At 40.7% G+C, this 16,154-nt stretch overlaps 1 protein-coding gene across 1 annotated transcript in view; it reads right to left on the bottom strand.

The window, feature by feature from the left end:
* Positions 1-9,603, bottom strand: part of sea (mitochondrial citrate transporter scheggia) — a 40,490-nt gene extending 30,887 nt beyond the window's left edge. The window contains exon 1 of the mRNA XM_076192483.1: positions 9,434-9,603. Coding sequence (XP_076048598.1) covers positions 9,434-9,548 — 115 coding nt within the window. The 5' untranslated portion in view covers positions 9,549-9,603. The remainder of the gene's footprint in view (positions 1-9,433) is intronic.
* Between the last annotated feature and the right edge of the window lie 6,551 nt (positions 9,604-16,154).

Below are 16,154 nucleotides of genomic sequence, written 5' to 3'. Positions count from 1 at the left end.
GGGAAGAGCGGGAGGGAGGGAGGGAGGGAGAGGAAGAGGAGAGATAGATAGATAGATGGAAAATGGTAGGACAATTTCTACATCAATTGCTCATTTATATATATATATATATATATATATATATATATATATATATATATATATATATATATATGTGTGTGTGTGTGTGTGTGTGTATGTATATATACACAAGTTTATTTTGCAAACTACAAAAAAAATGATGAAATTATAATTATAATAATAAAAGAAAAATCAATAATGGCATGTATATGTATAACTATAAAATGGTATGCATATTATAAGTGTCAAAAAGTAAAAGTCATAATCAACAAAACTACGCATCGATGTAAAGGTTTTCCTTCAGAACACTCACTGCCCAGTTCGATCGAGACGGCAACATGCCCAGATTTTCCGACCCATACTTTCCAAATATTTATGCAATACTTAAAGCGTACACCTACTTCACCATTCCCATTTCCATACATTTAATATCTACATTAATGAAGAAAATTATTCTCATTTCCGAGAATGGATCCTGCATATAACAGCATCCACCGTCTCCCCAAAACCCAGAGCGACATGACGTCATGTCGGGAGGACACGTCACTGGCCACGTTCGGACCAAAGCACAAGACTTGACCTTGACTTGCTAATGAAAAAAGTGGATTCTGCAGTTGTTCCATAACCAAAGCAAAAAGATGGATTGAGTTTTTCCTGGTGCCGACAATTAGATGGAAGGTCAGGTCTGCAAGTCTTGCGACCCGATATTTAGTAAGGGTCTCTACATTTTGACACTTAACTATTCTACAAATGATTTACACACCGCCAGTAGGCAACAAGACCAAGTGTATCTACCACTCAGGACCGACTGTATCTCTCTTCACAAAACCCAATGAAGAACATTAGCACCATCCTTGACCTAACTTCCCGAAGGTACTCCAGTGACCAACCACAGAACATGACCCACATCCCACCATGCCCAAGATCATGTGGTTCCCTCCTTCCCTACCTCCATGCACCCAAGGTTCGTGCATTGCACAGCACCATGACGTTTTTGACAGGGTCGTGATTTCGTTATAATGGATCTGGACGAAGGAGAGGAACCAAAGACATGAAAACTGCCATTCCAGTTGGGGAACTAAACCAGCATATATATATATATATATATATATATATATATATATATATATATATATATATATGGTTAGATGATTTGCCATCAGCTCTGCTCAAGAAATGAACCAAACCATGACTATTACTATCAAAACTACTTCTGGCAGGCTCGCACCAAGAACGGCTTTATTCCTGAATCAATGAAAACAGTTCCTGTTGTTCCAATTCACAAAGTAGGAAATAAGAAAGTAAATCTGTAAGTTACCGTTCTGTAGGTCTAACATTACATTTATGTAAAGACTTTGACAGGGTTGTGAAACGTTAGTCGAACGACTGAAGGACCAGGATATTCTGAAATATGTATGTCTGAGAATTCTGTAAAATTTTTAGTTTTACCAAATCTAGGCTACTACTGCTGCTCAGTCATGGAATCCAACTATGGTTTGTGCTTGAAGAACTTCAGAAAAAAAGTGAGAGATCTGCAATCCTTCTGAAAGATTAGAGTTGTTGAATTTAATTCCCTTGGAAAAAGAAAAGAGACTGAGACATGGGTTAATATATTTGTAGGCAGTCTTAAGAAACAAAGTCCCAAACTTCACAAAAATTAAGCTCAACATACTCAGACCCCACAGGCCATGGCTGCAATGGGAATTCAGTAAATATGGGGAAGAATTGGACCACTTCAGTACCATCATACACAAGGCTGCAGGAGCTCAGAAATATAACAACTTTCCACACAGAATACTTCAGTGGTGCGAGACTATCCACAAGCACTGAAACGGCAGTTATCTACGGTCCATCAGAAAAAAGGTCAAACCTCAGGTTGACCCGTTCAGGTCAAAAGTGGACGATATCGCAAGTCGTGCAGAAGGGCAGAACTCGCCGAGTTCTTGAGAGGGGCACTCCGTGATGGCCCGCCGGCCGGAGGACTCTTCTCGAACTCACGTATATCACTCGAAGTATGCGAGTGTGTTCATCAAACTATTGTGGAATGGATAGCATTTGTCCGTGCGTGTGTGAATGTAATATCTAGGAAAGATCAACATTGTGGGATCGTGCCTCTTACACTCCAACCTAGCATATGTGTGTGTGTGTGTGTGTGTGTGTGTGTGTGTGTGTGTGTGTGTGTGTGTGTGTGTGTGTGTGCGCGCGCGTGCGTCCATAGCTAGGGATAAAAACCAGAGAGATGGCCACTTCCTCGTCCTCTGGTCTGTGCTCTAGCACTTTCACTTATCCCCGTTGCAAAACAGGTTTCTTCACATTTATAACCACAAATATGCACTTCTAATATCGTGTGTGACGAATTCGTGATCGAAGCTATTAGTCTCCCAAATGACTTTCAAAGCACATGCTGTCTGATTTATAGCCAATGCCGTGACCTTACACACACCTCACATCCACCCCATTGCTCAATGGGAAACAGTAACGGAATTACGTGGTGGAAACTTCCACGCCACGAGCGAGCCACGAACCCAATGAGTGAAACAGTCTTGGATCACGTGCTAAAGTCGTGATCGACAACCATTACCCTTCCGGATAAGATAAAGTTGAACTTTGTGTGTGTGTGTGTGTGTGTGTGTGTGTGTGTGCGTGTGTGTGTACCCATAGCTAGAGATAAAAACTGGCGACATCAGGCCGGCACTTTCACTTAATCCTCAGGGTCAGTGCCACAATGAAGCGCTTGTCCCGGGTATTCAGCGCCCCAGACCAGGTTACTACGATGAACCCAAACTACCCTCAGGCCAACAAGTTTTGATTAAATAATTACACAACACTAGATTTTGATTAAACAATTAATTTTTTTCAACACCATGATCAGTTGTCTTCACCACTTACATTTTTTTTTTTTTTAACATTTTGGTCTGACCTCATAGGACTGCGCTCTGCGCAGTGGTATGGTTTGACAGCATAGCGGAGCGCCGGCCCTGCTAATCACCGTTGTGTTGTTGTTGTTAGGGACTGTAGTTTACCAGCGCTTCTATCCTTGTAAACTGTCACGCTGCTGTGCACATTCGTATTGTATAACCTGTTTTACTGCGTGCGAGTGTGCTTATGAATGCACACAAGTTAATATGAACGTGTGTGTGTGTGTGTGTTAGTGTTCTTGTTCGGAACTGTGGTTGTGGAAGTATGAGCGTGTGCTATCTGCATACATTTGTATATACCATCAACAACCAACTAGATGATTCTGTGCCTTCCTTGTGTCAGAATGTGTGTCACATCCCTGCAGTTCGTGACAAAAGTTGCAACTCATGATTGCCCAAACAGAGACAGTTAACATTCGCTAGTCTGTTTGGGTCTCGACCATTCTGAGAACCAACATCTCCTTGCAGAAACAAGTCGAGAGAATTTCTTCCTCTACCCTCGCTGAACTAGGAAGGTGGAGTGGACGAAGAAAAAGATAGAGAAAAAGAAAAGCTTGGATATCAAAACGACTCAATTATATAATGTTTCTTGGAAGATGCACGTCTTCAGTATTCAACAAACAGACAAACGAACTCCCTGTTTTAATCTTAATATGTTATCTATCACTGAGGGTCAGTAACATTAAAACGTTTATGTTATATTTAGGTATTGCTTGGCCACAACGAAGATACACGTTAGGTTAGATAGAGCGAAAGATATACGAATCTTTTCACTCTCTGGATTGGGCATTCAAGTGGTGTGTGTGGTATGGTCAGAGGTGTATCAGCAGTGCAACAGGGGAGGGGAGGGCGGGCTGTCGTTATGCATAAGAAAGCCGTGAGCAAGACGAGAACGCCATCTCGACCCCAGAGACTCATCAGACCATCGACCCGTACCTCCATTAACCTGACACAGAATATAGAATGGTATTATATTAAGACTAATTCAATGTACAATGGCACCGCGATGGATATCAAATGGTTCAAATCGTAATGACTTTATTCATCAGTCAAGCGTTAACCTAAAAAACAATGTACAATGTTCTCTTTCTGCAGGTTTAAATGTTCAAGACATCTTTCGCCAGTCATCTAAGTACCTCTGTAAACAGTTCCGCCAACTCCAGGTTGAGAACCACTGTCCTAGAGCGTATCTGCATCGTCTCAAAGCGACGGTTACGATGGAACAGGGGCAGTTTCTGTTGAGCTCATAAAATAATAATAATAAGAAAAAGATCTTTGCCGCATTAATTGCTACGTTGATCTGCAAACGACTACTGCATCACTGGTTGTCACCCAGGGCAACTAGGCGTCTTAAACAGTCAAATGCAATCATGTATCACTACCATTATACAGTATCCAGCTTCATTATGTAATGAAAATGAACGAAAAATATTCTGAACACCCCCATCCTTTCTTGTACATAATGGCTTTAAGCTAGAGCAGCCAGAATATTCATATACATTTAATTATATCAATATTTATAGAAAGGATGTCAATGCACGCGGTTACTTGAAATTGGTTTCAGGATGTGTCATGTGTGTTATCGCCTGGCATCAGCAGGCTTAATTAAAGATAAAGAACCATCGAGCACAAAAGGGGTTAATCGAGGTTAATTAGCACAAAAGGGGTTAATTGGTTTAATTAAACTTCATTAACGATGCAGTGCCACGGAAATGAGTAACATTGAGTAAAGGATAAATCGTCATTGGGCACTCAATGGATTTATCGGTATAACCTTCAATGCAAGTGATACAATATACAGTGACTTCTATCATTCTATCATTGAACTTAAGGGCATGGAAGCCCAAGGACCAAAGAGTTTTAACGATAAACTTGCCAGTAAAAAAAAAAAAAAAAAGAGAGAGAGAGAGAGAGAGAGAGAGAGGCTGGAGTGGAGGGAAGGTAACGGGAGATGAGGTGGCACAAACCCCTCCCCCCCCACCATCGCTGCCACCAGACAAAGGCGTCAGGGCCAATCAGCCACAGCAGGCCCTAAGCCTCTCCACCTCCCTCCACGATGTCTTCAGCCTTGATTGCTTCTGTCTGAGGAATTGGCCGCATTACAAGGAGTAACTAAGACCTTTCAATACTTCCTTCTTTAAACGAAAAGCTTCACTCCCTCTTCCAAGCGGTCGAAGCCCCCTACCCCCACCCCTGGTTCTAGACTGAATCGATGTGGCTGTCCCGAGTAATGGTTACAAGGCGGGATATCAATGTTGTCACGTCATGAACACCCTAATTTCAACGGAGATAGAAGCGGAGATTAAAACTTGGGAAAGTTGGCGAACCTCTGTTGCCAAGAAATCTGCATACCAGTATTTTGTCCGAAATAACCAGCGCTTCCATTCTTGGGAACAATATAGTACAAAAAAGACGTTGTCACGGAAGTGTCAAAGATAGGATAGCGTAACAGAACAGAGGAATAGCACACTTTAACAGTGGTCAGCATTATTTATTTTGTGATAAGTCTTCATTCGTAAAAGAATGCTGAGTGACATGGTCCGTGGGAATGTCACTTAAGGCCATAAAATATTGACTGCATAAAACGCGCAGCAATATTTTCATACGGGGGGAGCAACAGCAACAACAACAACGACAACAACAATTAGCTGCCAAATGCTGCCAGTGGTCTTCACTCCTTATGAATTATAAGTTTTCTGAGATTTATTGGCTTCCCGGAGGATTTATGCCACTTCCGTAGCGGGTACCGCTTGTTTTATTCGTGTTACCAACAGACCATTTCGTTAATTTCCGTGGCGCGCCCTTTCGGCAGCGACAAGGTTTAAATCAAATCGACGGTTTTAGGATGCGCTTGTGACTTCAACTCATACGTCGTTAGTGTTTACATTAGTCACAGAAATAAAATAATATACAAATAAATAAACAAAGAAATAAACAGTCGATAAACTAATATGAGAGTATCGTTCATTACAACTGCCATTGCTAGGTAAACATTACGCGGTTGATCAGTATTGCCATCCGTGTGGCATTACTCTGTGAATTTGCAGCCAATATATGGCAACACCTAGCCTTACTTAACCAAAGGACAAACAAAGATCGGGATATGAAGGCAATCTCGGCGATAGGATCGTCATTTTGTGGGTCAAGACTTCCTGATAGTAACGACACCGGTAAAAATGTCTGCAACACGCAACTCGACACACCTGGGACTATCGAATGCTCCTATCCTCTTGCGTTCCGGGCGGATCCGGAACACCCGAAGTTCACGGGGTACAAACCCTGGTCAAACCAAGGGCATTCATGTACTGCAATGACCTTGGGATCATGCATCAACCCTTCCAACACGGTGGCGTACTTTAGATAATTTATTCTGGTACAAACAGGACAATTATACAAATGAAGTGGCGTGAACCGATTCCAACCTGACTAATCTAACAGGATTCTGTTCAAGATCGGGACGCCCCTCGGCTAAATAATAAAAATGGCCATGACACAACAAAACCTACTGATATTTTCCTCACTCCTGCTTATCATTATCATCATAATTATCTTACTTGTTTATCTTACCTGCTGACAGCTCTGCATTGGCACTAAACCAATGTTACAATATTGATCTGTGAACTGCAACGGTTGAAGCTAGTGATGGAAACAGGGGAAGAGCAGGGATTGTTACACTAGGATACAACATTCATTACTTATCAATTTTTTTTTAATCTGTTCTGATGGAAACATTTATCATTACTTCTGAGCACAAATCTTAAAGCCAGTCCGAGTGTATATCTCATTCCTGAGACCACATCCATCATTGGCTAAAGTCGTCTCATTTACCTCTGCAGTCTAGCAGATGCTAGTGACTTTATTCGGTTGAAACCAGGATCTCAAACTGAGGGGATTCTCATTTCTACAATGTGATGCCCAGTGCAGGTTGACCCAGGCCTTCTAGGTATACACTTGGTTAACATTGGTAACCTTCTGGAGTCAGATTGAATTTACTAGTTATTTTTTCAGGGTCCCAAGTCTGAGTGTCCGTGAGCCAGGAAGTGTCAATCAACACTAGTTTATGGTATGGTGACAGAAAACCTTTCAGTTTATAAAGTGATGTAGAAAAAGAAAAGAAAAAAAAAATGAGAGCTCCCATGATATTGTTATGCAACAAGGATGGAAATTCCATCTGCTATAACTGTTAACTTGTCTGCACATTTGGGCCAGGCTTCTTCTCAACCTTTCAAACTTTCACTTTGGTGATGCATTTTGTAGACTGGGAAACGATCTCCCCTCTTACTCCAGGTCACTGGCAATGGTCACAGTTTCAGCACGTTATTGTAAAAGAGTAAACCTACTTTATGACACCAACAAAACCAATGTTTTGTTATCCTTTCACCTTGCACAGTAAGGATGGTCATAAGAACAATCTACTCTGGCACCACAAGGGGTAACTGTACAAAAATGTCAAATTCATAAAACTGAATATACTAAACCCTGTACAATATATCAAATCCCAGGCACAATGACTAGTTTCTTTCCACCATAATCAATGGTTCTCTACTTGCAACCATACAAATGCTAATTTCCTTATGAAATCTTCAGTAACACTGGCTTAATGCCCACCTAATGCTAAACAAAATCCACATCTCATATAAAATTTGTTCTGTATTGATCCAACTACTTCATGAGTGGGTGAAAGATTATTATTTTTTTTCATCATACCTCTCCTCTCTCTCTTTATATATATATATATATATATATATATATATATATATATATATATATATATATATATATATATATATATATATGCACACAAACACACTACTGTCAAAGGATCCAGTATAACATTTTTGTGATATCATTATTCAAATACTGTATCTGTTTCTGCCTGACAATTTTCTCACTTTTATCTCAAATTGAGTTTTTTTCCTGCTACTCCTGGAGAGACATTTAATACTTGTTTTTAATATGGCACTGTGAGCCTTTCTATTGAGTTAATTCTGCATCCACAGCTTAATATCCAACAACAAAGAAAAAAATGGACATCCTAAATGGAACATTAAAAATAAATTTCACTAAAACAACACCAAGAGAACATCTACACTCAGAAATAAAAAATCTTTCCCATAGAACTTTATATAAGAATGATATGAACACAGTTCTCATTGTGTCCTCAAACCCATTCACCCTCCATATTACATTACACAAGCACACCAAATGAAACATGAAGATAACACTTGCAAGATCATACTTATACTTGTAAAATAATCTATCCAAGTGCTCCACAATCCATATAGAAACACATTCTTTCAGATCATAAAATAGGCATTCCACAATAGACTACCAAATTACTCCTGAAAACAAGTAAGCACATAAATAACTCCGAAGACAAGCAAAAGCCGCACTGGCATGCCTATATTCAGGGTAACCGACTGCGCTGAAACTACCAGCAGAGAACTGGCTTGGTGACAGATACCAACTGTTCAAGATGTAAGCACCATACAGAAAACATTATACTACATTGACTCCCATTCACTCTTTCCAGACAGTGACACAAAATCTCTTTACCTAGTGATTTATGGGCTCATTCAGTAATTGGAGCCAATTTGCTGGGAACTTTCATGTCTTTTGCAACATATCACTTAGTCAATCAGTTACTCCAAATCTCTTGCACAAGGCCATGCAGACAGGTCTAGGTGGTGAACCAACTTGTGGGGTGAACTAGCGGTGGATCAGTGCTTCAAGTATTACCGAGTTACACTTGCCAACAGTTCTGTATTATATTAACATGGCCATTTACAATTACATGACATATTCTGGCAATGCATGACACATATTTGAAGAATGGTTTTAATAAATTGTCACACAATTCAATCTCATCTGATCATAACTTCAAAACCTGTTCCACACTATTACAATATTCCAAAATTTCTTCGAGGAATCTATCCAACAGCTTGTAAACTGTTGCCAACCACTGTGGGGCTACGAGTATCCAAACAGTGAATCTCTAAACAGTACGAACTATTATTTCTGTCAATACAGCATTGGCAAGCAGGCATACCTGGAACCACAATCAGTGTGACAAATTGCTAATCATGTTAACAAAGAGGAAACAAAAACTAACTTATTTTTCTTGACATAACTGAAAAACTGACAATTACGATAACTGCTTCTAAATAAATTTGGTTACTACAATGAAACTGACAGTGATAAGAACGGTTATCATAATAAAATGTGATTTTCAACAACCTATGAAAACGCCACCTTGACGCATTAGTTATATTCAGAACCAGTGTAAAACTGTCATAAGAACAATTACCAAAATCTTGCATCGAATAACCATAAACAGAGATGAAATGTGCAGTGGATCACTGTTAATGGAAAAATATTAAATAATATTAATAATAATAATATTGATACAGTTACAATCACTAGATAGTAAACATTCAATAATCATAATATATTACCTGCTACAATTCCCTTAAGTCCTAAATTTCCACCTCCAGCAGATGCTGCTGCTCCTGAATTCATCATCCATGGTCTAATAAATGGATTGCGATATGTGGGTTGGGAATTAACCATTTTGTCGTACTGCAAAGACTATGTACACCCTCCTCTCCACGCACCAAACTGACAACTGTTGGTAAATAAGCTCCGAATGCTGTATATGGCAAGATTAGAGTTGCAAGATAGTGCGAGAGAAAGATGCTAAATATATACAATTAAACCTATCCAAAACTTCTTCATAAATTATAAGATTTTCATTAAAAAATTGTATATGAATAATTCAGTAAAAACTAAGAATATATTCCTATTTCACGTTTACAGCCATGTATGAAATAAGCTGTTATTCTTGATGTATTAGAAGACTAGAAAAATTAAATCAAAGTATATGGCTATATCACATAGTACCTTAATGTTTTAATTAGTTCGAAAAGAAGTATATACGGGTATATTTTTGCATTATTGTACATAAGTCGAATTGAAACGAACATTTAAACAAGAGAGAAACAATATTTTTAATAAGGGGCAACTATATAAATTCTGCAGAAGTTGGCAGCAAATTATCGTACTCCCTGCTTTTTCCGTTCTGGGAAGGTAGGGTTGTATATGCCAAGCTCTCATGCTGGTACCCGATATATACTAACCGCCTCCAAGTAAGTATGAGTGATGATTCAGCTATACTCTATTTAATCTAATCTCAAACAAGAATGCTGATCACTTACCTTTGATATCCCAATTTGCCAACCTCCTTACATTTCTCCTCTTCCACCTATGTAACTAATTCTTCGGCGTGACATTGGAGAGAAGCGGTGGTGAATTATGAAAGCTCTCTATCAAAAGCCTCTTCCGTCGTAGTCAGTCAAGGCATGCCCAGACCCTTCTTCCATCCAATACTTATTTGCTTTCCCTTTTATCTTGGCTCTTTGTTGATGAAAGACCATACTTGGTCGCCGCCCATTACCTAGTTCAGAAACAATGAATCACAACAGCATCTCCACAGCACGGCCAGAGCCGAAGCTGGGTAACTCCCACATATTCATGTATATAACTACCCTCCCTCCTCGTTCCCTCACAATTTGAGAAGACGAAACAGCAAGTAATCAAGTATTAGGCTTCAGTACAATTAGCAGTGTATATTCTATTGGAATTTCATATAAAATGGTAATGTTTGAAAATGTTGGTCGTAGCTTCACTGTAATATATGTTTTATGAATCTAGTTCTTGTTATTCATGGTTTAATCAGCTTCGTATAGAAAACTTGGCTCTATGGGTGTGACACAGGTGGGGCAGTCTTTTTCTATTTATTTGTTAAATGGAAAAGTACGTTACCCCCCCCCCTCTTCCCCACTGCCGACTCCCATTCCCCAATCTAAGAGAAAATATATTTTTCTGTGGGATGGCGCCATTTTCTGTTTAAGACAATATTTGCACTTTTTCCTTGTCGCAGCTTTAAGTAGCTTCATTACAAAATTAAAGTTTATATGCTCTACCTGAGCACGACATATCTAGCAGTGAGTTGGCAACATTTTGCTTAGACAAGGAAATAATAATTCCACTTCTCACACTCGTAAGGTTAATCAATTATATTTAATTTGTGATTCAGTAGATAAGTGATGTTCCACCAGGTATCAAACAGCTTCATTCAGTTAACGTGAGTAGATACTGGCACAGTAGAAAATGTGCCAACTTCACTGGTTAAAGTTTGGAGTCCTTAATCCCCTCCTCCCCTTCCGTCGTCTGCACGCCACACCTCCGTTATCTCGTCTGTCATTGGTCAGCTTGATCACACGATCGACGCGCCAGACAGCAAACGGTTATTGTTCTTTTTTTCAGAATAATTTAGACAGTTAAGTGGCAAAAATTATGCTCAAAAGACCAGTGTGCTTTTGCAAATTGTGTTCATACTTTTTTAGCTTAAGGTAAGAGGTTTTAGAGAAAGAAAATCTTGAAAGAAAAGACAGGAGGAGAGAACAGACTAGAAAGATACCCGTTGTTTTTTTTATAAGAGGGTTTTTCCCTCTTTCGTTCTTATCTTATTCTTATAGAAGAAAACCCATACTAATGAAATAATGTAATATTATGAAAATTACCATCTGTGACAATATATGTAATTTTCTCTACACGTACAATACTTTTAGAGCACGTGTATTTACATGTTCCGTTTATCTTTGGTAGTGGTATAAAAATCGAGTTACACATATGTTCCGTTATTGTACCCTTTTCGTAAATTTGGTTTATTAGACTAGTTAGTTTTCTTATTGCAAAATCCCCTTATGCCTCTAACATTTCAATCATCACACCATCCTCACCCATGGCTTTCCCTTTTTTCATTTTCTTCATTGCAAATTTCACTTCCTCTTCCATTATTTCTTCCCCATCTAGATATCTATAATTTTCCTCTTCTTCTTGTCTCGTCCTCAAATAGGTCCCTTACATACTCCTCCCATCTATGTTTAATATCCTCCTCGTCCATTAAAACCTTTCCTTCTCTATCTTTGATTGCCCCCCCATTACTCCCCTTTCTCTTGGTAATTTCTCTAATCTTCTAAACTTAGAAGCAGCAGAAATGTGGATATGGAGACGAGTATTATGTCACAATTTTTGAAATTGTGACACCCGGCTCGCTGTCCTTCCTTCCCATTTTCTCGTCTGATCCCTCACCGTTTCAGCCCTTCATTCCCTATACTCGGGGGAATTACCAGAGTCCTTAAGACTTCTAGTAGCTACATCCTGTCCTTTCTCCTCCTCGTTATCCTCTTTATCTGTCATGTCATTTTTGACAATCAATTTCAGTGCCTTAACGAAGGGAGAGACTTCTAATTATCTAGAATCACACCCCCCCCTTTTGATTTGTGTTCTCAGAGCCATGCTCAACGGTTTGCGCGCCCACACAAAGCGCTCAAACACAACCCCTCCCCCCCCCTGCGCGCTGCCACATATTTGTTTAAGCTAGGCAATTAGAATAATTAGGATTGTGTCTAACCCGCTCGTGAACAGTGTCTACCTCAAAGAACACTTGGAACTGTGTCACCCTCCCGCATGAACATTATTCGTAGTACCCTTCGCAACTAGGGACGGAGACATAGAACTATTAGCAACGTCGGAAGCCGGCTAGCGGACATCGTGACCTGACCTGCCGCAGGACACAGGCAGTCTAAGCATCGAGTTCGAAAAAGGAGGTCAGACCGCTCGATCTCGGAAGAACAAGCGTGTCCTTTCCTCCCTCATGTGACTGTTGGGGATTTATATCCTCGTAGCAAAATGAGTGTCGATTATTTGGGTATAAACCCCTCAAGCAAAAACTCTGAGTGTAGTGCGATTGACCGGGAATACGCCGATGAAGTGACTTACAACCCCCATCACAGCGCGCCCAGGCCGTCCACCCCCCCGCCCCCACCAAATTGAAGCGGCGCCGAACGAAGCTCAGCAGGAGATCATGCTAATTGAAGACGTCTCCACAAGCAAGACACTTATAAGTACTCATTCATTAACAATTTCTTAAGCTAGGAACGCGCGCAGGGAATAGATAGGATGTATGTATGAAAACCAACTGTTAAAACCCTTATTTAATCAAGTTATATTTCTAGTGTTTAATTATTTAAATTCATTAAAACTCACAATAGGAGTTCTGGGTTTCATTAGCCTAGGACGGTTCACTTAATGAGTTGTCCCATCATACCCCTCCCCCCTCTTTGATTTACTCACGCTTGCCTTGGAGGGAAGGCGAGTGGTCCCGAGATGTGATAAAAATCGCCTGGACTTCGGTTCCCCAACTGCAGCTATCTTCCCCCTCCCTTCATCAATCACTTAAGGTACGTGTTACCCACACCACCTCATCTACCACCTTCTTCCACTGTCCAGGAATTTGCATCATATTAAGAGTACCATGGACAGCGAAGAAAACAAATGAAGAAGTATTGAGAGAAATGGAGACAGATAGGGAATTGATGACAACAATAAGGAAAAGACAGTTGCGATTCTTAGGACATATAATGAGGAGGGAAGGGTTGGAAGAGGTGGTGATGACGGGAATGGTGGAGGGAAGGAGAGCAAGAGGAAAGCAGAGGGAGAAGTATATGGACGGGCTGATGAGGGCGACGGGAAAACAACTCAAACCAGCACAGATGTTACAAGTAACTAGGGACCGTGAACGGTGGCGCTCCATGGTTGCCGAAGTCCAAAAGGATATGGCACGACGGTAAGGTAAGGTAAGGTATTTACCTGTAGCAAGGCTACTATTGGTGAATAGAAAGTGGTTTTGGTGAGTTCTCCTTTTATTGTACGGTACGAGTGAACTGAGTGAACTGATTTTACATGCGGCGGGAGCCGTTATATATACAGCTTGGGTAAATTACCCATGGTGTGTAATTACATAATTGCACTGGGTTAGGATAGGTCGGGTCAAGTAGGGTCGCACTGGCAGAGAAGTGTCAAGTCGTGTGCGACCATGCACACTCCACGCCACGTGACTGTCGCGGCTGTACATACCTAGTTGTATTTTACGGGACGAGAGCTATGCTCGTAATGGCCCGTTTTCGTATCTCTCCGCATCCAGTTTATTCTTAAAATCGTGTATAATTTTGGCATTCACTGGCCAGTCTGGGGACACACCACTCTCACATCTCTGACTGAGCCTCACGTGTTGGTTTGAACTGGTCTGTGATCAAATTCGTTGCTGCTCCTCGTGAAGTTGAGCCATGTGGGGTTGGAGGCTCATCTGGGATGTTGTCCAGGAATCTGTCTGACTCCCGTTAGGTCCCTTATTTCTCTTGGGAGACAATTGAAGAGTCTGGGGCCAGCACAGGTGAAACTTTCCACCTGGGTCGTCTTCAGTCGCTAGGAGCAGCTGCTTGTGGACTTTCTTTCACAGGTTCTTCCAAACCTGGGCTGGTGTTGCCCTCTGATACCACCTTCTCCATTTTGTTATGAGTTTGGTGCTGTGCTCTTCAGGTGCTATGTCCTCAACAGAATGGTGAATGGGAGAATATGTGTTTGTGTGAAAATATATGAGTGAAAATTTTCTTCTTAACTGCCCTTTTGAGCATATTACAAAAAATATTCTGTATTGTATTTTTCTAATCGGATACATTCATATCACGCACACCTTTGTAACCACAAAGGCGGGACATCACGAGCGTAGCTCCCCTTCCCGCAGAATACAACTAGGAAGGTAAAGACAACCACCTCGTGACTACTTTATTTACTTGGTTTACTTGGAGAAGTTTCGAGGTCTGCTCACAGTCGTAGTGATCTACCGCTGCTGCCAGTCTTGTTGTCCCTCCTCACAAGGGCCAGTTGGTCTGTTATTGTGTTGGATGACAACCTACTCATGGCGGTGTAGCCTGGCACTGGGGGCTCGTCTGTCACCTTCCATAGAAACCTGTCCAGTACATGCTTGAAGCTGTCCACCGAGTAGTTGATTCTCTATCCCACTTCTTTTGGGAGAGCGTTGGAAATTTTTGGGCCCTCGTGACCTAGGCTGGATGTCAGTAAGGTCTTAACCCTCTCTGGGGCTCTTGGTGGGAGCGTTTGTCTCTCACACTTGCGTCCGTGCCTTACACTGTGATATGGCTTGATTGTTGAGGGCGTGGGGTCAGGAACAAGCCTCTCCAGGATTTTCCATGTATAGATGGCCCTATACCTTTCTCTCATCCTTTGTTGGGAGTAGAGTCCCACTGCTTCCAAGCGATCCCAATAATTTAGATCTTTCATCCCTCTGATGTGCCTGGTGTAATTTCTTTGGAACGCAATTTTAACATTTTTCTCTTTATACTGCTGTTTTGAAATGCAGTTTGGCTCTAAGAATCCCTAGCTCTATTTCTTATTATCAGCCTTAGGTAATTTAGAACATTTAAGTTTTCTGGCTAGGTTATATACTTATCTCTAAATCATAGAAAAAAGATAAGCACTGTGTCCCTTTATATAATAGTCACCCGTTATTAAGTTTTCTTTCGTACTTCAATCTCATAAAAGAAAACTATAGGCTACCAATGGAAGCATAAATGTGAAAATATGCTTAATTTTCCCTTATTCTGTGCAGTGTTCAAGCCTGGGCTGCTATGTATGGGAGATGAGCAACGTGCACATAGACCTTCTGAATGATGACATCGTTTTTTGGTGTCTCCAAAGCCTTGGGAGGAGCAGTGGCGTAGCCGTAGGCGTGGGTACTTTAGTGCTCATATTACACTAGAACTGTGAGTTGCAAGTTGGGAAGTTTTCATTTTTGTACCGTTTATTATTCTAAAAACTCCTCTTCTTAACTGATGTTATTGTGATAATTTGTCCAATCTTTCTTTTCTGTGGTGTTCTGAACTTCTGGAACGTAGACCAATTCCACACTCGTGTTGAATGTGGTGCTGTCTAGAATGGGACATTTGCCAGGATTGTAAGGCCCTCACTTTTTTGTACTTTTTTTATGCGTGATTTACAATTAGGATTCCATATTTATTGACGAAATATCAAAATCAACATATGCTCTCGGGGCGGGGGGGTGTTGTACTGACCTATTGGCCCGACCGGCTGCATATAGGCTACTCATTGAGCATAAGAACATAACATAAGAATGAAGGAAACTGCAGGAGACCATAAGGCCTACACTAGGCAGGAGAGAAAGAGAGAGATCACAGTAGTTTGAGAACTGACTGTAAGCAATTGAATATTAGGTGTTATTTTCATGATAAACTT

This window comes from Oratosquilla oratoria, chromosome 11, assembly GCF_046742065.1.
Source record: "Oratosquilla oratoria isolate Oo_2021 chromosome 11, ASM4674206v1, whole genome shotgun sequence".
Classification (NCBI taxonomy): domain Eukaryota; kingdom Metazoa; phylum Arthropoda; class Malacostraca; order Stomatopoda; family Squillidae; genus Oratosquilla; species Oratosquilla oratoria.
Note: the sequence above shows the minus strand (reverse complement) of the source record. Positions and strands in the feature narration are given on the sequence as shown.